Here is a 22,691-nt window from a genome sequence, read left to right as displayed (position 1 = left end):
TTTCAGCAGTGGTGTGATGTGTTCTCCAGCATGGGGTCTGGCATGGATTCACATGCTCATGAATATTCCCTCTTGCCAGGCTGGGAATCCTCGGTAAAGAAAAAATCAGTTTCAGTTTTGTTTCTGAACTGTCTTTCTAATAATAACCAATCACTGGTCTCTGGGTCATACTGCCCCCAGCCAATGACTGCCCTCTACCCTCTCCTCTGGCAGCCATGTTCAGATCTTTTACCGCACGTTCAAGTGTTGGGAGCCCTCGTGCTTAGCTCTCGAGCTTTTACTGCGTGTTGCGTTTTTTCAAAGAGTTTACTCTCATTTTTCGGTCAAATTCGAGCCTCAACCTCCACCGATTCATCTTCCGATTAACAGGGACCCGTTTCGTAATTTTCTACGCCCCTCAAGGGCGATTTTTTTGTCGAATTTTGCTTCTTGGGACGATTCCGGAAGTTCTTTGAGGCCTACACCGCGTGGTCATGGCTCAAGTCAAAGAAGACTTGACGCCCGCTGGATCCAAGCTGTTCAAGAACTGCCCAGGATGTGGACTGCAGAACATCTTCAAGGAGGATGAGCACTCTCGGTGTCTCTACTGCCTGCACTCCGACAAGTCGCACGTGGAGGAGGACTGTGCGTTCTGCAAGAACATGTCCGTCCGGACCATGAAGGACCGTCGGAAACGACTCGCTGATTGGCTGGAGGCGAAGAGCCCAACAGCAGGTGAGAAGACGTCTGAGCAGTCTTCTAAGACCTTTGAGAGCGCCCCGGCGACGGGGGCCCAACAGAAGGCAAAGCACTGCGAGTCCACGGGCACTGGGACCGCCGTTGGTTCGGGCTCCTCGGCTGCCACGCCGGGCGCAATGTCACCCACACCGTCAACCACGAGCCAAAGCTCCGGCTCGGTGAAAAGGAAGTCGGAGAACCCGGGCAAGCTTCGGGAGAAGCCCCGGTCGATCCCGGCAGAGAAAGCCAAGGGGGAGCGAGGCGGTGACCCTCCCCCCACGGTCAAGGCCTCAGACGCGCCTAAGGTCGTGGCGTTCCTAGCGAAGCCCGCAGAGGCGACCCCAGTGGTGACGGCCTCCGGGACTAGAGTTTCCCTGCCATCCCAGAGGGAATCGTCTTTCCAAATGATCGAAAAGACCCCCGTGAAGTCCTGGGCCGAGAAGGAGGGGGGGTGAGATAGTCCTAGCAGACTCAAATACCTCCTCCGAGGACGAGCTGTCTGTCATCAAGGCAGCCCTGGACAAGAGGTTCGAGGAGGTCAGGGCCTGCGGGAAGGATCCCGACGAGGCGGACGTAGAGAGCGAGGGTGGAGCTGACAAAGAGCAGCAGATTGAGGAGGAACCGGAGGAGCCTTGGCGACGCTCCCATCTTAACCAAGGCCAACACCGCCCGACAAGTCGGAAGACATCTGGCTGGCACTGCACACCTTGTGCACAGAGATAAGGACAAGGTTGCCCTTACCACCGGCGGATGATCCAGCGGCTCCTGGACCGTTGGGGAGCCCTCCAGCCAGGTGGAGGGGAGTCCATCCACACCCACCTTTCCATCCTTCACCTCCATCCCCTCCTCTGACGGATGAGACGGAGACGACGACGGGGACGGACGACGACGACGGAACAAATCTCCCATTGCCTCTCCCTGGGCTTCCCCTTCCGAGGAAATTGGCTCGTTTCACGCCATGATCGCCAGGGCCTCGGAGCTCTTCCATATATGCCCCGAAGAGCAGAAGAAGGAGGGATTCCTGGATCAATGACGGGAGGCCAAAAGGAAGACTGTACTCTCAGTCCCGCTGTTGGACGACATCTGGGATGAGGGAATGTCCCTTCTGAAGAACCCGTCCACTGCCCCTGCGAAGAGAGACTGGTACGAGAAGAAGTACCGGGTCCCAGATTCCACTCCTATGTGCCTCAGGGCGCAGCCGTCTCCGGACTCAGTAGTCTCTGCGGCGGCCAAAAAGAAATCGGCAGGGGTGACGGCATTGACTCCCACTTCCCCGCCGGACGGCGAGGGGAAGAAGCTGGATGCCATGGGACGTCGGGTCATCTCGTTAGCAGCGATGACCATTAAGGTGGCCAACGCTCTCGCTATTGTGGCCTGCTACGATCGGGAGCTGTGGTTTAAAATCGCCCCCCTCCTGGACTTCCTCCCGGATGACAAGAGAACGGAGGCCCTCGAAATTCTGCAGGAGGGCGAGGTGGCTTCGGATCACGCCATCACGGTAGCCACGGATATCGCCCACACCATGTTTCGCCAGACGGGCAACGGCATTTGCCTTCACCGGCGCGGTTGGCTCAGGGCCACCGACTTCCATCAGGACGTGCAGAGCAGGGTATTGGACATGCCCTTTGACAGGAACAATCTGTTTGGCAAGGCAGTGGACGAGTCACTGCAGGCCATTAAGGCAGATACCGAGACGGCCTGCGCCCTGGGCACGCTACATCAGCGACGGCCGTCCTTTCGGACCTCTGGAGGCCAGTCCCAAGGTGCCTCCAAAGGATTTGGCGGCAGCTCTTCGTCATACCGCCAGGCGCCCCGTTCTTTATTGCAAGAAGCCTACAGAGGCCGCAACAATGCCGGTGGACATAGTTGCCAAGGGGCCAAAGGGGGCAAGGCCTCGGCGACCAAGGGGCCCAAGGGGGCAAGGTCTCGGCGAAGCAGGACTGAACCGGCTGTGATGTCGGGCCCCACCTGAGCACCCGGTGGGAGGCCGGCAGGCGAAATTCGTCAGCGTGTGGGAATCCATCTCCACCGACCGTTGGGTGCTGGATGCCCTGGCCCACGGGCACACTCTGGCGTTCCAAAGGAAGTGACCACCAGGAAAGAAAACCACATCCCACAACTACTTCTGGAGGTACGAGCAATGCTGGCAAAGGGCGCGATAGAACTTGTCCCGAAGAGGCTCCGGGTCTTCGGAGTATACTCATGGTACTTCCTCATCCGAAAGAAGACCGGTGGCTGGTGGCCTATCCTGGACCTCTGCCGCCTCAACAGGTACATAAAATCCCCAAAATTCCGGATGGTCACCCTTCAGCACGTTCTGAGACAGCTGGAAGAAGGGGACTTCCTGTCGTCGCTGGACCTGGAGGATGCATACTTCCACATCCCCATACACAAAGGACATCAAAGGTTTCTACGCTTCGTGGTCCAGGCGCGGCACTACCAGTCCAAGGCACTGCCCTTCATTTTGAAGTCTGCGCCAAGGGTCTTCACCAAGTACCTGGTGCCGGTGGTGGCGCGGCTGCACCTGCAGTTGATCCACGTCTTCCACCAAAAGCTGGTCGATTGGCTCATCCGAGCGAAGACAAGGGAACTCACAGTCGACCACACAGTGAGGACCGTCCACCTGCTCACAGAACTGGGGTTCTCGATCAACTTTGCAGAGTCCTGCTTGGTGCTATCGCAGGATGCCCTATTCCTAGGGGGCAGACTCAACACGGTGGCGCGGCTAGCTTCACCGTCGGAGGAGAGGATAAAGGCCATCCTGGGCAAGGTACAATGGCTGTTGACCATGGAAGTAGCCAGGGCGAGGTCCATCAAGTCCTTGCGCAGCATGATGTCATCATGCATCTACCTCGTGCGTCTGTGCAGGTTGCGGATGCGGCCACTGCTGGAGTTCCTCGATGCCCGTTGGATACAAGTGCCGGGAAACTTCGAAGACAAGATCTCCCTCAACGCGACTTTCCGCCAAGCGATCCGGTGGTGAGGCACCAGTGCGCATCTCGTGGCGGGCATGGACTTCCAGACCACAGCGCATCAGGAAACGGTGATGACGGACGCCTCCCTGGAGGGATGGGGCACGCACACCGGAGATCTCCATGCAAGAGGCCTTTCACTCCCGGAGGAGAAGTCACTGCACATCAACGTCCTGGAGCTCCGGCCTGTGTTTTGGGTCCTCAGGTCCTTCCTTCCGTCTCTCAAGGGCAAGGTGGTACCGGTCTTCACTGACAACACACCACGATGTTCTACATCCGGAAGCAGGGGAGCACCAAATCTCCAGCTCTTTCCAAGGAAGCACAGGATCTGTGGTGCTGGGCCGTCGCCCAGGATATGTTCCTGGTACCCTTTCACCTGGCAGGAGTGAAGAAAACTGTCGCTGACTCACTCAGCAGTGAGCTGCGCTCTTGCCACGAGTGGGAGCTTCGGCAGGATCAAGTAGATCTTCTACTGTGACAATGGGGCAGTCCCCAGATCGATCTGTTCGCGACGGCGACGAACACCAAGTGCCGGAGGTTCACCAGCAGGTTTCCCCAGCCCGGAAGCATGGGGGATGCATTCCCCTTCCCCTGGGATGGACTGTTCCTCTATGCATTCCCACCATTGCCACTGATACTGCGACTCATCAGTCAACTCAGACGGTCTAGCACTAGAAACTCTGCAGCACTGGAGTTTGGAGGCTACGATATCCCGGCGGAATGCAAGGAGGTACTTGCCAAGGCCAGAGCATCAACAACTCTTAAGTGCTATGGACATAAGTGGAAGAGGTTCTCTGTCTGGTGCCGTGCATAGAAGATCAACCCTCTACGGATTACGGCCCCTCAAGTGCTGCCATACTTGCTGTCGCTGGCCAAGGCAGGCCTGGCACATGCCTCCATCAAAATTCATCTGGCGGCTATCTCCCGCTACACTAGTGCTCCGGGTCGGTTATTGCTGTGGTCCCACTGCCTGGTGAAGGAGTTCATGAAAGGACTGTTCCGCTCGTTCCGCCGGCGAAGGCTCCGGCCCCGGCGTGGGAGCTCAACGTGGTGCTGACCAGGCCCATGGGTCCGCCATTCGAGCCTTTGCATTCTTTACCCCTGAAATTCCTATCGTGGAAGACAGCGTTTCTTGTGGCCATCACCTCCGCACGACGAGTTGGAGAGATCAAGGCCCTCTCCTGTAAACCGCCGTACCTGACATTCCACCAGACGAGGGTAGTACTGAGGACACACCCCTCCTTCATGCCCAAGGTGCTGTCGGACTTCTACCTCAACAAGCCCTTGGTTCTGCCTGTTTTCTTCCCGTCGCCTTCATTGCCGGCTGAGAGTACTTTGCACTCGCTGGATGTGGCTAGAGCGCTGAAGTTCTACGTGGACCGCACAAAGAGTTTTCGGAAGACATCACAGCTGTTTGTGAACTTTGGCCCTGTGAACCAAGGGAAGGCTCTCTCCAAAGCTTCCATTTCCAGATGGCTCTCCGGGCTGCATCATGCACTGTCACCGGTTGGCAAACCGACCCTTGCCCGGCCGTCCGAGAGCCCACTCGACCAGAGTGACCGCTGCTACTACGGCGTTCCTGTCTGGTGTGCCCCTGCTAGACATCTGCAGGGCAGCTATGTGGAGGTCGACGCACACCTTCACGAAATTCAACTGCGTCGACCGGGATTCCATGGATGAGTCCAGAGTCGGCCAAGCAGTGCTGCGCAACCTGTTCGCTTGAAGGTGGGCCTGGTGAGGAGGTAAGAGATGCTTAATGTTGAGTTGTTGAAATGCTTAATGTTGAGCCTTGCCACCTCCCGTGGTTGTGCATGTGTGTACTGCTATGTATTCTTGTATTCATGAGCATGTGAATCCGTGCCAGACCCCATGCTGGAGAAGGAACAAGTTACTTACCTGTAACTGTTGTTCTCCATCATGGGTCTGGCATGGATTCACATGCGAACCCTCCCTCCAACCCCTCTGCGGCTCTTCTCTTGGTCCTACTGCCATTTTACATGCTACCAAATCTGAAGATGGCTGCCAGAGGAGGGGCTTAGGTAGAGGGCAGTCATTGGCTGGGGGCAGTATGACCCAGAGACCAGTGATTGGTTATTAGTAGAAAGACGGTTCAGAAACGAAACTGAAACTGATTTTTTCTTTACTGAGGATTCCCAGCCTGACGACGGGGAATATTCATGAGCATGTGAATCCATGCCAGACCCATGCTGGTGAACAACAGTTACAGGTAAGTAACTTGTTCCTTCTCTTCAAGGTAGTTTAAGGAGCAGACTGGCCGCTGCGTTTTGTATGCGTTGGAGTTTATTTAGGAGTTGTTCAGGCATACCTAGATATAGGCTGTTGGCGTAGTCTAATCTGGACATGATGAGTGAAATGACGGTAGTTGTTTTGTTGGTGAATGAGAGGAATGGTAGGATCCTTTTAGCTGATCGCAGGAGAAAGAAGCATTTCTTGATTAGGGCATTTACTTGTGGCTCTAGAGGGAGTTTGTTGTCCATCAGGACTCCCAGGATTTTTACAATCGATGATGGGGCTGGGGTTTCACCAAGTTCAGTTGGCCATGGGATGGACAGCTACCATAAATGCCGAAACCATAGCTGTAGCTTAGAGAAGGAAAGTGCTGTTGTGCACCAAAATATCTGGTTACTATAGCAAATGGAATGAAATCAGCAAAATACTGTTTTCTTTTTTTCCGGGTTCCTCCAGCATAAGAACCAATGATTGGCTCTATAACAATGTTTGCTCCAATAAGGAGCTACGTAAGATGCACACACAACGTTTCATGTTATGCCGGCACAGTGATCTGTCAGTGATATTAACACTGTAGCTGCCTTGCAGTACGCTGCATAGCACCTTTGCACTCCCATGTTACATGAAATAATAAACAGGCTAATTGAATTACAATTGTACGTGCAATGAAATGCGTGATAATAATGTACAGCAAGTTTAATTTAACCACAATTTTAAATGTTGTGGATCTTGGCCGATCTCGAACCCTAGTGCTTGGGTTTCCAAGTCAACAACGTAGCAGCCTGCACCACTATGCAGCCTACTCTGAATGTTTTTTTTTGTTTTCGTGTAATGACATTTAGCACCCTGCTGAGGGAAGCCAGCCAATCAGGTGGCTAGGAACACAGACTTGAACCACCGGTGAAAGCCCACGTTCGACTCCACCTGACGGCCGGCTCCCCGCCGCCATCTTCCCTGTACCCCCTTTTCCCTTATTTTTAAATTTGTGGCCCTTTTCCCACCCCCACTTACCTGTTTGTTGTTGTAGCACAGGCCACTGCCGCAGCTGCTTCCCTGCTTCTCCGTCCACCATGGAAAGCCATCTTGGAAATGGATTTCAGTCATTGAACGGGAAGCCTCACACATTTTTTAAATTATTTTTTTAAAGGAATTTAGCACCCCAGGTGACGGCTTTGTCTAATACCAGTCAGGATGTACATTTGCCTGGTAGGAGACTTTAGGTAGGGTCTTTGTGAGGACTCTGTAGGATTCATAAATGCAGTTGTTACGCTCACCTGGTCTCTGCGGGGATGTTGGGGCACAGTCGCAGCCCTCCCTGGAAGTGAATTCCTCTTGTCAGGCTTCCTCCACTGCTCATGTGCGCTGGACTGCACTGGTTGTTAGCTCTGCCCCTGTTGATTGATGACAGTGAGCTCTCCGTCCTGCTTCTCACAGGAGGGGCGCGTTGAATGGATCAGGTTCCTTCACTGATCCATGTGTGTGGCATCCCAGACCGGCTGTGGGTGATCCACTCCTAAAGGTAAGTGTCTTTTGGCTTTTAAAATATTATAGTTTTGATTCTTGATTATTGTCCGTATCCTTGTAATAATGTCTTTCCTCTGCTTTCTCCCAATAGGTGTTATGCAGCCCAGCGGTAGTTGCGGTGCAAGTCTACCCAGAGGTCTGGAGATAGAAGATGGATGCCTGACTCCACGAGGATGCATGCCGAAGGAAGCGGATAGCAGGTAAGATGGAAGATGAATGCCTGACTCCACAAGGATGCGTGCCGAAGGAAGCGGATGGCACGGTAAGTGCTTGGTTGGCAGTTGAAGGCAGGTAAGATGCACTCTGGAGAGTATCTGAAGAAAGGTAAGGTGCGCTCTGGCCGGTAGCTGAAGACAGGTAAGGTGTGCTCTGGCTGGTAGCTGAAGACAGGTAAGGTGCCCTCTGGCTGGTGATTCGAAACAGGTAAGATCCGCGTAGGCGGCAGTGAGCGTTACGCTGCAATAGCAGAATAACGCAAAGCGCGTGCTGGGAGGCAGAGCTGGCTTATATAGCCTGCTCTGTCCATGCCCATAGTCATGACTCATCGGCCCCACCCTGGCACTCCTAAAAGGATGCTAACACGTGCATTCAGCCTCTCCAGCAGCCACGCCCGATCCAAAGCACATGGGGGCCCCTGCAGGGGAAACCAAGTACCTGCAGCAAATAAAATGTGCTAGTGCACAGTTATCTTTGTGCCTGGCGCCAAAGGACTGAGTCCAGTTGGGCTCTCCAAGTTTTATTGTCCCCAAGGGACAATAAAAAGTCGTGTTGCTCCTTGATCTCGTGCCCTGATGGTGCAGGGTCTGGGGTTCTGGGGTCATGGCCATGACTGCAGTGCACAAAATCGTAGAAGGTAAATCCAAAATTTTCTTCAAGATCAGGCAGTTTTAAGATGAGAAATATATATAATTGTAGTGTGGTTGTGTGATGGACTCTTACTTGTGCAAAGTGAACCCCTTGAACTGTGGAGGCTTTTTGTTTTCAAGGAATGTGTTTAATTTCTCTGACCAATCTGGATGTTGTGTAAAACACCCCGAAGTCAGTGCTTCCAATCTGAGGAAAGCCATACACAAAGATGGGGGAAACCTGCACTAACAATGCAATTTCCTAATGTTGAGTTTCCAGGCTTGCCTGATCAGAGGCTTAAATGCCTCCTTTGTGTGGTAACTGTCCGCCCAACACTAGTGAAAATAATGAAGCCCTCATGTTAATGGGCATGGGTTTAAAAGAAATGCTTAATTTAATATGGAAGGTACAGGCATCCGTTCTAATCATTGCAGATTATACTGTATTCCTCTCATCTCTTCCTGAGGTTTCCTGCTGTGTTTTTGGGCCATGTGCTAGCAGACAGGGCGGGTAAACCACAGCAAGAGTTGGAACACTCTTGCAATGCTTTGTTAGCAGTTCTTTGGATAGTTTATTTTATATACAAAATGTTGGATTCCGCTGCAACAAAGGTAGGATTCATACAAGTCAAAAACAAGATGGACATTTAATGCTACTGTAATTAGCATATAACTAGAAGTTCAATCTGACCTCCCACCTTTTGGCCACAAACCCATTGCATAGTAGAACCCTCATTGTAATGCCATTTTTAAGTGAAGCAAGCATGAGGGCTTAATATTAAACACAGATGACATTAAAGACAAGAGAAAGGTCATGGCTATGGGAGCGAAATAATTTGGCCACATGTCACAAACACCATCCCCTGTGCTTTAGACATATTCTTCTTAAAACAGCTACTTTCCATTTATGCATCAATCACTGTTAGAGAGCCCTGATTTTAATCTTTTACAGCAAATGTTTCTGAAGTGCTAAAGTAAGTGTTTAAACCGTAAAGCAAAACACAATGCGCACACAATCGATCATCGTCAATCTATATGGAGAAAGCAGTCTAAATTAAAATTGGATTGGTCTAAACTACCATTTGATATCCAGTGAAAAGAGGTCACATTAATTATAGTGTGGACATTTTCCTGTGTGGGATTTGCATGTCTTTTTTTTTTAAGTTAATACATTTTTATTGAAAGTTAGGAATAATTAAGTAGTCTTTTAACAACATTGCATTATCTTTTTGCAGCTGAAACGAGTTTCCCTGCAACCAACTACTACCAGTACAGCTTGGGAATCCTGGCCCTATGTGTTAACAAAAAGATGGTTGACGAGCACGTGGTAATGAAGCTCCTTCATGCAGAAAAGAATAAAAAGTTCTCTCTGGATGGAGAGAGCTCAGTTGGTAAGTGTTTGCACTGCTTTGGAGTAACACCTCTGGTGGCATGCAAAGGATGGTTATCTGGCAAATCTGCTGCTGATATGTTGGGTACTGGACAAAGACTCTGGGAGGGGAAACCTTGGTTACCAGGATAATTACAAGCTTTACTCTGATTGTCAGGGATGTGATGTGATCAAAATATATGGAAGCATTGTTCTTAGCATCATTCACATTTCCTCGTGATGCATATTATTTTTTACTGGATTTTACCGTAGGTGATTCCAGGTAGCTTTGAAAGCCAGTGAGGCGGTATAACTTACAAAGTAGAGGAACACATTTTATGTAAATCTTTAAATATAATTTGGTTTTATAAGATGGCATTTTCAATGGGAGAGAACCATGGGGTTCCGACTATACGTGACTAGTGGTGCGTCAGCCTGCGGGAAAGTTTGGAAGATGCTTGGCTATAGGAATTCTATGTGATTGAATCTGGGAGGGAGTCTGGGCTAGAGGTATGTTCTTGCCAAGAGTCTGGTGGAGGGGGATGCTCTGGGAGAGCTATTAAGGTTGGTCCACAGTTTTGGCAAGAACCTGTCAAGAGGAATACCCTGACCCAGAGTCTTATGAAGAGGGATACCTTTGGGTGGGGTCAGACAAGGCATGAATCTGGGGAATAGCCAGTCCTGGAGCAGGAACCTGGATCAGACTAGAGGCTAGATGGGAGCATAGGTAATTAATAAGAGAATAAGGGTTGGGCATACCGAGAGCCTTTGGGTGGGTGCAGCCTTTGAAGGAGAGTAATGGGCCAGGACCAGAGTTCTGGGGGCAGGGCCAGACTCGGGGGGGGGAATTTGATCAACCTTTCGATTTGGTCAAGACTCAGTGCAAGAAACTGGAGTTGGAGCTAGCCACGGCAAGAGCATGGACAGAGGCTAGACTCCAGGTTAGAGCCCAGTAAAAGGATATACTCTAGGTCTGGGCTTGACCAGCAAGCATACTGTAAGCAAGAACCTGCAGAAAGCCCAAACTGGACCCCAGGGAGTGGGTATGATTGAACATCAACTTGATAAGGGGTCAGAATGAGAGAAGAGCACGGAGCAGGACAGACTGAGGAAGGATCTGAAAGGTTTCAGTCTGAGTGAGAATTTGGGGGTGATCATAACAAGAGTAATTGTGAAGGACAGCAAGAGTGAGCAAGATTTAAGTTAAGTATGACAGAGCATCTGGTGGCAGTCTCTTGGAGAGAGCCTAGGAGCCCACATTTAGGGGCCTAGAATGTTTTGCATGGGTGCAAGATTTTGGAAGGGAGCCTGGTGGGGCACCTCTGTGGGCAGAAGAATGGGTGAGTGAAATGTATTTGTTGGAAGAGATGCACAAGCTCTAGTGGAAGAGTCTCTGTGCAAGTCTGGGTGAGGGCAGACACTGGGTGAGAGTCTGTCATATGTGTAGACTTTCGGTGCACGTCCGTGGGATGAGTAAACCTTTTGAGGGTCAGACTGTTAGGCTGAGTGGGGTTTTGAAGGAGGGCACTAAGGAGAATGCGTTTGTACAAGAGTTTTGGATACAGGCTGTGAGAGTGGTCAACAATGGGAAAGGCTCGGTGGGAATCCGGAAGGTTAAAACAGTGAGGGCTGGAAGGAGGCAAGACTGAACCATAGTGTGGAGTGGAGAAGGGAAAACTGTGGCTGATATTCTTTGGGAGGCCGGCTGTAGGCTGATGAGCTTAGGCTTCTAGGTTGACAGATCCGATTCTGGGTGCAAATATGTGGCACACATTGTGGGTGACAAGTCAGGCGGCAAGAGACTGTGCGTAGGCACTGGGTTCAAGGATTTTGGCGTTGGTAATAAAATCCTGGTAGAGACTGTACAAGAGATACTGAAGACAGATGCTCTGTTGGTCTGAGATTTCGTGGAATTCTAAATTGGACTGATGGATTGTAAAAGGCCCTGTTTGGTGTCAACAACTGTAATGTACAGTTGTGTTCTATGGCACACCTGGCTCTTAGAGAGGCTGTAGGGCATTCCAAGTGAGAAAGTTGTGGGGCAGATCATCACAAATAACGTTGATGGGGCATTCCATGTGAGTCTGTGGGGCATACCAGGTGGGCGAAGCTGAGGGACATGTGAAGGAAGAAATGCAGCAGGTCTTCACAAGTGAGGAAAGGCTGTGGTGCATACAAGGTGAGTGTGTTTCTGCTGTTTTAACATGTGAACGAGGCTCTGAGGCATATCAAGCAAGAGGGCTTTTGGGGCATGCTAGGTGAGACGTTTATACCTTAATTTACCGCTCTGAAGCAATGAAGCCTCCGAGATTTTCTTGCAGGAGTAAACAAATGGATTGGATTCCTATGGAATTCACCTCCCTTTAACACCCGCTAAAGCAGGCCGATTCCATGTGACGTCAGTGTATATGCCATCAGCGAAGAATACTATGCAGGCAACGTGCACATGTTTTAGAAAATGAAGTCTAAAACCAATGAGTGAAAGCGATTCCGTCTGTTTCTAATCTTTACCTTTGCACTCTGTTTTGCAGAGGTGTAGAATTGCATGCAGGGACCCAACAGCATTTAAGTGCTAACGTTGGTGATTCCAGCATCTACAGTTTTAATAAAATGACCACCCGAGCAATCCGCATGCAGATAATCCTGTATTGCGTTTAGTAGACCATATTAAAAAGCAGTTGTACACAGTTCTAACATCGTGCACTTTAAAAATCAATTAACCCAAGCATTACAGAAAATACAAACCTATGTCACAGAACCGTGCTATATAGTGAGAGTTCAACCTGTCCGTGACTACCATAGTAACTTCAGCTAATAAGTATTTTACAGTGCTAACTTTCTCTGATGCAGCACCTGCTTTGGAAAGCAAATAATTGTATGCAATATTCTCTAAAGTTTCTACATCAGTGACATATATTTGTATTGTGAATTAAACAGCATTACTAGAAAGGGATCTTGTGGCTGACCTGTAATAATAATAATAATAGCCTTTGATCTGCTAGAGCCCCAACGCCTTCTCCATGCTCTAGAATATATTGGAAATTGCTCCAGTGGAGCAATCGAATGGCTTCAATCTTTCCTGTTCCACAGCGTCTCCAGAATCCATTGGGGAGATGCTTTCTCACCTCCTGCAGCCATCCTCTGTGGATTCCACAGGGTGCCAGTCTGCCGCTGGTGCTGTTTTACATTTATATTCAGCCCCTCTGCTCCCTTTTAGAGAGCCTAGCGTCTTTTCTTTTTTTTACCAACTACACGGACGACACGCAACTGGTTATGGAGCTCAGTCGGGACCACTCCCTAGACTCTTCCAAACTGCATTCACTTCTCAATCAGTTCGAATTGTGGATGGCAGAGAATTGGATGTGCATTAATGGAGGGAAGACAGAGTTGCTCATTATTGGCTCTTCCCAGACCAGGGGCAAACTCAGTGTGAATTACAATAACTCCACTATAAATATCACCAGTATCCCAGTCCAACATAAGGTAATAATCCTGGGCGTCACTCTGGAAGCCTTCCTCAACTCAGACAAACACACCAACATGATCAGCAAAAATTGTGTTGATCACCTCCGACTTCTCAGAAATATAAGACCATTTCTTACCGAAAAGAATGCCGCTACCATTGGCCGTGCCACCATCCTACCCAGGCTAGACTACTGTAATGTGCTACTTCTTGGAGCAAACAACACCAGTCTAAAAAGATGTCAGAGAATTCAGATGCAGTGCGAATTATAAAAAATGGCCCATGGAAGGAGCACATTTCAAAATATCGCAAAGATCTGCTCTGGCTTTCCATACAGGATCGCATTAAATGTAGAACATGTACCATCGTCCACCATTGTCCTTTTGGCAACGCCCCCTCTTATCTTAAATATGTGGTGACTTGCTACTCACTGGAAGACGACTATGCTCATCCGACCTGGCTCTGGTCTTCTGTCCGATCTTCAAACGGGCTAAGGGCCTTGGTCGATCTTTCCCAGTCCGGTCCACCCAGTTGTGGAATTCTCTTCCCCCTGATCTGACACTGGTAGATAATCTGTTCCCTTTTAAGAAAACACTCAAGACCATACTTTTCAAGTAGTGGATTCAGGATTTCTATGACTACTGGTATGGCCACGCTACCTTCCAGGGTAGGAAAACAACAGTAAATCTCTGATGTGGGTCCCAAAGCCTAGAGGACTCCACCCAAGGCCATTACTAACGGATTATGCCATCCACCATATCTCTGGCAAGCAATGGGAGGGTCCAGGTCCTCCACACCCAGTGCTGCTTCAAATCCTCTCACTCCAGGCCTGTTCACCTCACTTAGAGCTCAATCCTGCCTGTGTCCTCCTTCCAGTTATGGCCGTGCCTGGGGTGACCAGTCACACGTCTGCCGCAACCTACCACAGGTCGCACTGGACAAACATCCAATATATCAGTGAGATTCGAAGGTGCTAACACTCCGCACCCCTGCTGAAATCCCGCGGGTGGGCTGGTCCATGCCATGAGCGGCTGTCCCCAGCTAAGCAGGTCCTCACCCCCGAGCCGATTACTGCAGCGCTCGGGGCAGGGAACCCATGCTGTCTGCTTCACCGCACACCGGCTGGTTTCCACAAGCGTAGTGTCGGCAGGTGCACTGCCTTCTGGATCAGTGCTCACCGGAGTCACAGAGTGCCGGCGCCCATTTTGATCAGGCGCCAAAACCTCAGATGAAAAGTATCAGCAACTCATTCTCTGGATGCCGTAATCAAGGGGGACCGGAGGCTGCATCCAGCACCACTGCAGACCTTCCTAAACCGTTGCCTTTGAATTCAGGAGCTGTAGCATTTTAAACGTGCCACTGAAGTCACTTGCAGGTTGGCAGGGCTGCCAGGCCTTGCTCCCGGTATGTAGGGTTTTAATGTGCAGTATTTTTTTTACGTCCTGCTTGATTTTAGACATCTAAGTGATACCTTGATCCGTTTGGATTGCCTTTGGGAATCCGACTCGTGAAAGGAAGCAAAGTAGATGTTTAAGTGTTTGTTGGCTCGTATTATTCCAAAGGGGAAATTCTTCGGGATACCGAGTAGCATAGTCAGCAATCAGAAGAGTGAATTTATTTCCCAACTTAGATGTTTCTAGTTGGCCCACAATGTCCATCGTTATTCGGGAAAAGGGTACTTCGAGGATGGGAAGGGGTTGTAATGGGTCCTTGGGAACTACAGTGGCTGCAGTCTTTTGACAAATCTTGCATGTAGAAACATAGTTCTTCACATCTGTGAACATTCTGGGCTAGCAGAAACGTGGTATTACCTGACTTTGGGTTTTCCATATATCCTGATGGGTGGCCGTTAGATAGGAAAGGGCCAGCTCTAGCACTATCTTCTGATGACTGTGGGGAATTACCAATTGTGTTTTGTTAAGACCATCTTTCACGACATCCCCTTTGATAGAGTGAACCTTTCTTTATAAAAAAGAAGGGACTGGCTAGACTATGCCCGTGTTCCTCTAAGGTTACCCTCCGAAACGCCTCTGTTAGGGCTGGGTCGTTCCTTCAGGCAAAGACAGGATCAGGCAATGGGGTGATGTACCCAGCATCTCCTATAACGCAGTCGACTTCTCCGAATCCCAGTGACCCCCTTTCTGTTTTGGCTTAGGTGTCCACCTCTTGAGGTACAGGGGTGAGGGCCTTTTCAAGGATCTCTTGTGCTACGGCTCCCCCTCTTTAACCAAGTAGGCTGTAGTCCCAAGGTTATGGAGGGTCACTTTAATCTTGCCTCTATAGTCATGATCTATCACACCTGCTGCAACCCACAATGCATGACGCCAGGCAAGGCCGGACTTAATCGCTAGTCTGATGAAGGTTCCCAGTTCAGTGGAACGACTTACACCTATCGGTATTAAGCGCCTTTTCATTTGGCGTGATATGAATGGTCTCTCTGGTATATTCATCAAATCTGATGGACTAGGGAGTTGACAGAGTAGGGGCTTTGGCTTTCTCTGTCAGCTTCTTGAATAGCAGGGGACCCCAGCTCATTTCAGATGGCCTACACCCCACTTCTGAGACCTTATGTGGCGAACCAGAAGAAGGAGTAGGACTAAGGTGTGACATGTTCGAGGGTGTTTATTTAAATAATAAAGAAAATACCTATCTTGCCCTACTGCTATGAGGGGAATTCAATGCCTAACCAACTAATAATAGCGGTGCTCGTCAAATTAGTCCTTAGTCCAAATCCTATATGAAAACTGGCCCCACTACTTAGGAAAAAACAACAAAATATAAAATAGGCCAGAGCAAGAGCCTCTGTCCTTGGGCTTTGCTTGGCCCAATACTTGGACCCCTTTTCCAAGAAGGCTTGTTTTAAAAGTTAATCGGTTTCTTATAGTACATTCTTCAGCCTCCCTGCAGGCTCTGCATGTCAAAGTTTTAAGTCTTTAGATGTATTCCATACAGTTCCCCCTCTCCAGGAAGAAAAGGTTTTCTTAACACAATTCCACTGCTTCTCTCTTGGTGCTTGATAGTGTCCTTATTTTGTTTTTAAACACTGGAGCCATCCAGGTTCCCTTTTTTCTCGGTTCTGCTTGTTATGTTTTCTCAGTTTCTCAGGGCTCTCCAAAGTCCTCTGGCTCTCGGGTAAGCTCGGTCTTGACAAGGTGTCTGCCCGCTCAGGTTTTCTTGGCCTCCATAACGGTTGTGGCTTCTCCATCCTCGTATACCATGGATTGCCCCTCCCAATGGCGTTACCTCTTCGGAAGCGTTCACTTCCATTCCGGCTTGGCAGTTAATGCAGGTCTAATGCAGAGCTCAGGGATCTGGTCTCTCTGCTGCGTTCTGGTTCTCGGTGCCAGTTAACAGTCCCCAGGCCCACCGCGCCTTCTGTGTGGTCGCACCACCAGGTGAGACGATTGCTTTACCGTCTCACCCACCACAACTTCCGTGTGGTTGTGCCACCAGGCGTGATGGTTGCTTTACCATCTCAGTCTCTCTCTTGACTTTTGCTGGTCAGGACGCCAGCCTTCCGGTGTCTTCCTGGCGATTTGCTCACCCTCCACTCTACTGCTTGCTCCATGGTCTAGCCTGGCTCTGCCCATCCAGGACATCCTGCTGTCAGAGTCTCTCCTGTGCGTATGATTGTCTCTCCATGATTCCAAGTTCCTTGTGGTTTTATGTACTTCATTACAAACAAAAGAGCTGTGTCGTTCCTCTCTGACTGTGGATTTCAGGTAGGATCCAGCATTGCCTGAAGCCAAAGAGATTGAACAAATGTCACTACCTGGAGAATCCAAAATAGAAGTAACAGCATCCTTTTCGATTCCCATGTAGGCAGACCATGTGCAGGGAGTTCCTTACTAGAATGTGAGCCCTTGTTCCCGAGAGGGGAGTCACTCCCAGAGCGGTCCCACATGCCCAGACCCCTAGACGGGGGTCTTGCGGAGTGGGCTCGCATCCCTAGCATCAAAGGGGGTTCCTCCCCCAAGTGGAGAAGGGGTGAATGGTCCAGAATTGATACAGTTTATAAATGTAGTAAAAAAAATGTTTTTATTCAAATTAGTCTTTATTAAGATTTGTTCACAAAATATGAAACAACTTGCAAGGGATAGTTTCACTTCGCACTGACAGAATTAATGAAATAGCATTCCAGATTCCTTATAGCCTCCATTGCAAATCCACATTGACTAACTCCCTTTCCCCACTCCTCACCCTTGCCCTCCTGGTATTGTTCCCCCACTAAAACCTCTTCTCTAATTCTTTGGCTTCCTATGACACTCTAAAACATAAACCATTGGCGCAAAGCCACCTCTTCGGCGCTCTTGTTGTCTGGTTTCCCTGGCAGTTCAGGCCCTACTAGTGCTTCCATCCCCCGACGGCCCACCGCTCCTCCGTTCCCATTCTGTCATGTCTTCCTATTCCCCCTGCGTATATCTTATCAGGTATGTTCCTACAAATCCACCCCATTCAACTTCCAGAGGACCTGCCTGCCCATGCAGTCCTGCTGTAATTCGTTCCATCACATATAGGTTCTTGGCAACATTTACCCATTCCTTTTTATCTGGGATGTGGACACTTTTCCATTTTGTGTCCAGGGACACTATTGCTGCTAGTAGCAGGCCTGCAGCCATCCTAGGTAGTCTAATTAGGTGCTCATCTTGAGTCTCCGATCCAAATAGAACCATCAGGGGGATTTGACCCGTTGAATCCCATCCACTTCTTTAAGCCACCCCAAGACTTTATCCAAGAAGACCTGCACCTTCGGGCACCCCCACCACATGTGCCAATAATCGGCCTGCGCCCCACATTCCCACCAACAATTCGGACTGACATTCTGATACATTTTAGAGTCTGCCCGGGTCATAGTGCTACCTGTGTAGAAGCTTAATGGCATGTAGTTTGTATTGACATGAGATTGAAATCTGCAAGGCCCCCTTACAAAGTCTCCCCCACAGGGTGGGTTCTATTTTCTCTTCTAAGTCCCGTTCCCACCTTCCTTTCAATTTCTCTATGGACCCACCCCCAGAGTCCACGAGGGCTCCATACATTGCAGAAATCAGGCCCTTCACTTCATTTCTGGTGTCTAGAGTTTTTTTGAAGGGAGGGAGGTTTCGCTGTATCTGTTGACTCCAACCCATGTCTGTCAGTGCCGTCTTCAACTGTAGATACAGGAAGACTGAGAGTGTACCTCCACATAGGGATTCTTCCAACTCGGTTATATCTATGAACCTGTCCCCCTTCCACAGCTGACCAACTCTCTCCAGCCTGCTTCAAGCAATTTCTGGAATCTTTCTGGGTTTGGGATCGGGTCCCTGACCCTCAGGACCCACAGGTGACCTAACGGGGAGGACCATGTCGCGACTCACTTCATTTCGGCCCCCTTTCTCCAAATGTGCCAAATAGTCCCCATTAGAGGATGTTCCCGAATTCAAAAAGGGAGCCTATCTCTTGGTACCCAGAGCCATTCCCTGACCGTGGCAGGTTGTCTAGTGCGATCCATTGAAGATCCTCCTTAGCTCTAAGGTGGGGTATTAAAACTCTATGTTGGGTGGCCTTATAATGGCTTTTCACATCTGGAAAGCCCACCCCTCCCTTTTCCTTGGGGATTACCAAAACATCCCACGCTATCCTGGCCTTCTTCCCCAGCCAAATACATTTCAATAGGGTGCTCTTCCCCTCCTGAAAGAAAGATTCTGGGATACGGATTGGGAGCATCTGAAACAGATACAGGAGTCTAGGGAGGATGGTCATGTTTAGTGCATTGAGTTGACCCAACCAAGATACTGTAAATTTCCCCCACTTTGTCAAGTCCTACTGAAGCCTGGCCATCAGAGGGGGGATATTTGCCCCGAACAGTTCTCCCATTTCCCCCATTTCCCTCGTGACATTGATTCCCCGGTATCTTAATGTCCCCAGATTAACCTGCATCCCCAGGGGTGCAAACCTTCCCGTTTCCCTGTCCCCAACTAAGGGGAAGAGTACTGATTTAGACATATTGATCTTTAAGCCCACCAGGGGGCCATACTGCTCGATCTGCCGGACCAACGCTGGTATAGACGTCATGGGGTTCACTACGTGCAGTAGCATGTCGTCCGCATATAATGTGACTTTTTATTCCACCCCTCCTACTCAAATCCTCCTACTTTAATGTCTCCTCTAATCATCTGTGCAGGGGGCTCTAGTGAGAGTGCGTACAGTGAAGGTGAGAGCGGGCAACCCTACCTTGTACCCCTACCCAAGTCAAACCAATGAGAGTATCCCCCATTTACCGTTACACATGCCTTGGGGGAGGTGTACACTGCCATGATCCCCTTGGATAAAATACCTCCCCTATCCCATATTTGACAAGCGCTGCTTTGAGGAACTCCCACTCCACTCTATCAAAGGCCTTTTCAGCATCAACTGAGAGAAGTAAAGGGTCCCCTTTTGCCCCCGAACCTCATGCATCAGGTGTAGCATCTTCCTCATGGTGTCCACCCCTATCATCTCCTGATGAAACCCACTTGGTCTGGGTGGAGTAGACGTGGCATGTGACCTTCCAATCTAGCCAACAGTATCCGGGTGTATATCTTGGCATCTATATTAAGAAGAGAGATAGGGCGGTATGCGCCACATTTCTTGGGATCCCTCCCCTCTTTGGGTATCACCATGATGAGTGCCCTTGAGAAGGAGTATGGGCTTTACCTGTGTTCAAAATGTCATAAATGGCAACAATACGTTGAAGAAGGATTTGTAGAACCCTGCAGTATACCCGTCCTCTCCCGGTGCTTTCCCCATCGACCGTCTCCTCAGTGCCATTCTAATATCCACCACCGTTATGGGCGCATCCAGTATTGTGGATTCAACCTCCGTTAGTCTGGGCAAGGGAGTGTCTGCCAGGTATTTCTCAATCTCCCCCACCCCCGGTATACACTCAGATTTGTATAAAGTCTCATAGGGAAAGGTCTCCTGAATACCCTCTGTTGAGGACTCGTATCTTTCTCCAGTCCCCTCAATTTCCACAACCCACATTTGTGCTCGTTGCCCTCTCAACCTACCTGCCAGAAGTGCATCGGCCTTATCCCCCTTCTCATACAATTTCTGTTTAAGAAATTGCAATTTGCGTATTATCTTCCCCTGTAGCTCTTCCCTCTTCCCCCTGGTTTATGTAATACTCTCATCTCTCCCCACCCCTGTCCTATAGGCCTGTTTGTGCAGGTGTTTTATCTCTTCACTAATCTCAATAAGTGACCGTTCCCTTTTTTTCTGCGCTCCTTCGCGAATCAGGACCCCCCACCAGGTCGCTTTCCCCGCCTCCCATTCAAGTCTCGTGTCCACTTCGCCTGTGTGGTTTATAGGGAAAGATTTCTTGATTTCCTTAGTCATCTCCTGGTGGAATGCCAAGTCCTTCCATAGGGGCTTGTTACATCTCCATCTAGTGCCCTTAGGTTGCGTAACCATATCATGATCTGACCAGGTGATCGGGAGAATCTCTGAATTCCCTGCTTTCTCCCACAGATCCCTTGAGACATATACATAACCTATCCTAGTGAAGGTTCCGTTTGGGGTGAGTAAAAGGTATATCGCCTCTTCTTTGGGTGGAAGTGACGCCACGTGTCCCGCAGCCCATACAATTCCAGAGTCTCCTGGACCTCCCCATAGCTTGACCTCAGCAAGTCTTGTTCTCTGTCCTGCAAGCCCTGTCTGTCCAAATTCACATCAGCCCATACGACAATGAGGTGACCTGCACTATCAACCAGTATTTTTGGAAGAATATTTTTCAGGAATCTCAGTTGACCCTGGTTGGGTAGATAGATCATGGCAAATCTAAAACACACCTTTCTAATGGTACCAGAGACTATCAAGGCCCTTCCCTCCACATCCGACCAGACCTTGGTCCCCTCAAACTTAAGTGTTTTGCCAAATAGGATACCCACCCCCACTTTACTCACTGGACCAGAGCCCCAGTATACTTGACCGGCCAGGCCACCAGGAATTCTCTGTTCCTCACTCTTACAAAATGTAGTCTCCTGAAGAAACCTGACATCCAACTCAACCCTATGAAATTCCTTTGTAACCAGAGAGCCCCTTGGCGTTAAGTGTGCCAATCCACAGTCGGGTCCCTTGGGCCCCGTTCCCTGAGGCTGCCATCATGTTACCTCGCTTCGAACTCCTCCTTTCTGCCGCATGGCAAACCTTTGCATACTAATTCTAACTTTGTCATAGGAAGAAAACTCAGTGGAAAAATCTCGTACCAGGTTCTCCCCCACACCACCCCCAGAACCCCTTCCTTCACCCAACCCTCAACCCTAAGCGGCACCCGATTCTCCCCAGTTACCATCACTTGGTTGATACCGAACCACCAACAGGACCCAGACACTCGGGTACCTGCCCCACAAACCACTTTCCTCCAGAATCCAACTCCCCCCTCCCCACTTTTTTGATGGGTCCACTTTCTCTGCCCGGCAGCCATTTGTCTTAACAAAGTTACCCCTCAAATTTAGCCTCGTCCCATCTTACAGAACCTTCCCTTCTCCCGGCATCAGTTACATAAGAAAAAGATACAACACCAGCTTCATTCAGGTCTCGGCAGCTGGGGATGCATTCAACTTCCTGAACTTCCGGGATCCCGGGATTCATCTACTTGATATGCCACTGACCCCCACCGGCCTCTTTCTCTCTCTCCCCTGCCAGGCTCCAAAGTCTCCAAGTAACTCCCCCATAGCCCTGCGTATCTCTTCCTCGGTGGACAGTCTGTTTGTCCCTGTCCACTTCAAAAGCAATGGAAAAAGGGAATCCCCACTTGTACCTGACCCCCTTCTCGTAGAGCCACTTTGTAAGGAGTGAGCACAATCTTCTCCTGGCCATTGTAAGGGAGGCCCGGTCTTGAACAATCGTCACTCTGGAGTTGCCGTACATCACTCTGCCACTCTTCCTTGCTTTCTCCAGAATCTTGTGCTTGTCCGAGTAATTGTGGAATCTGGCTAAAACGGACCTAGGGCCCCCTGCTGAGCTGCCAGCCTTGTGTATCTTCTCTATTTTAGCTTTGCCAATGGTGTCATCCTCAAAGATGAGCTTCGTAACTTCATGGAGGGTTCCCCTGAGGTCCGTCTCCATCGCCCCCTCCCTGTCCAGGATCCCAAAAGGTGTTATGTTGTTCCACCTTTCTCAATTTTCAATGTCATCCATCTTCAATGTGATTTCACCCACTCTCCTTTCTATTTCTACAATTCTCACATCCATTTGGATTTCCAGGGCGTCCCGGGAGGACTGGTTATGTTCCACTTCTTCAAGTCTGTCTTCCATCTTATTTAGCTTCTGGGTGATTTTATCTACCCTAACCCCAATGTCAGCTCTCATATTCCTAATCTCCTCCACTAATGCCACAATATCACTTTTCGTTGCCATGGACTCACCCCCTCCAGTCGCCAGTCCAGTGGCATCTCTGTTCCCATAATCTCCCTGGCTCTCACTTTGGGCGTACTCAAAACTGGCTAGCTTGGTCTTCGCGTCCATGTGCATCCCCTCATGGGTGGGCGTACCATAGCTTATTTTGGGGCGCTTCTGCCATGAACTGACCTGCC

The 22,691-nt window shown here is 49.8% G+C and overlaps 1 protein-coding gene across 8 annotated transcripts in view; it reads left to right on the top strand.

The window, feature by feature from the left end:
* TCN2 (transcobalamin 2) overlaps positions 1–22,691 on the top strand; it is a 361,155-nt gene that overhangs the window by 177,445 nt on the left and 161,019 nt on the right. For all 8 annotated transcript variants that reach the window (XM_069619162.1, XM_069619163.1, XM_069619159.1 and 5 more), the window contains exon 5: positions 9,544–9,699. In XM_069619162.1, the coding sequence (XP_069475263.1) occupies positions 9,544–9,699 (156 nt within the window). The remainder of the gene's footprint in view (positions 1–9,543; positions 9,700–22,691) is intronic.

This window comes from Ambystoma mexicanum, chromosome 10 (genome assembly GCF_040938575.1).
Source record: "Ambystoma mexicanum isolate Mex_15411 chromosome 10, UKY_AmexF1_1, whole genome shotgun sequence".
Classification (NCBI taxonomy): Eukaryota; Metazoa; Chordata; class Amphibia; order Caudata; family Ambystomatidae; genus Ambystoma; species Ambystoma mexicanum.
Note: the sequence above shows the minus strand (reverse complement) of the source record. Positions and strands in the feature narration are given on the sequence as shown.